Source organism: Fulmarus glacialis, unplaced genomic scaffold (genome assembly GCF_000690835.1).
Source record: "Fulmarus glacialis isolate BGI_N327 unplaced genomic scaffold, ASM69083v1 scaffold39639, whole genome shotgun sequence".
Taxonomy (NCBI): domain Eukaryota; kingdom Metazoa; phylum Chordata; class Aves; order Procellariiformes; family Procellariidae; genus Fulmarus; species Fulmarus glacialis.
This window is the reverse complement of record NW_009235927.1, coordinates 3,009-3,243: the sequence shown is the minus strand read 5'-3', so window position 1 is coordinate 3,243 and position 235 is coordinate 3,009. Positions and strand designations below refer to the sequence as shown.

Genomic DNA, 235 nt, shown 5'->3' with positions numbered 1-235 from the left:
GGGGCGGTGGTGCTGGTGGGGTGCTGGGGAGCCTCAGACCCTGACACCTTCCCCTCTCGCTCCTTCCAGCTATTCCCATGCCCTGGACGGCATGTACCGCGTCCTCCAGGAAGGTGAGGCTGTGCTAGCCGGGGTAGGGTGAGCCCACCTGTGGTGTCCTTGCTGACACTGGGAAACCGTGGCAGGAGTGGCCCAGGGAGCTCCGTCTGGGAGCTCAGCCGGGGCAGGGGGAGGG

The 235-nt window shown here is 67.7% G+C and overlaps 1 protein-coding gene across 1 annotated transcript in view; it reads left to right on the top strand.

Annotated features, from left to right (window-relative positions):
* Positions 1-69: 69 nt before the first annotated feature.
* The window catches only part of SLC25A10 (solute carrier family 25 (mitochondrial carrier; dicarboxylate transporter), member 10), a gene marked incomplete at its 5' end in the record, with an annotated part of 2,305 nt that continues 2,139 nt past the window's right edge, over positions 70-235 (top strand). The window contains one exon of the mRNA XM_009586198.1: positions 70-113. Coding sequence (XP_009584493.1) covers positions 70-113 — 44 coding nt within the window. The remainder of the gene's footprint in view (positions 114-235) is intronic.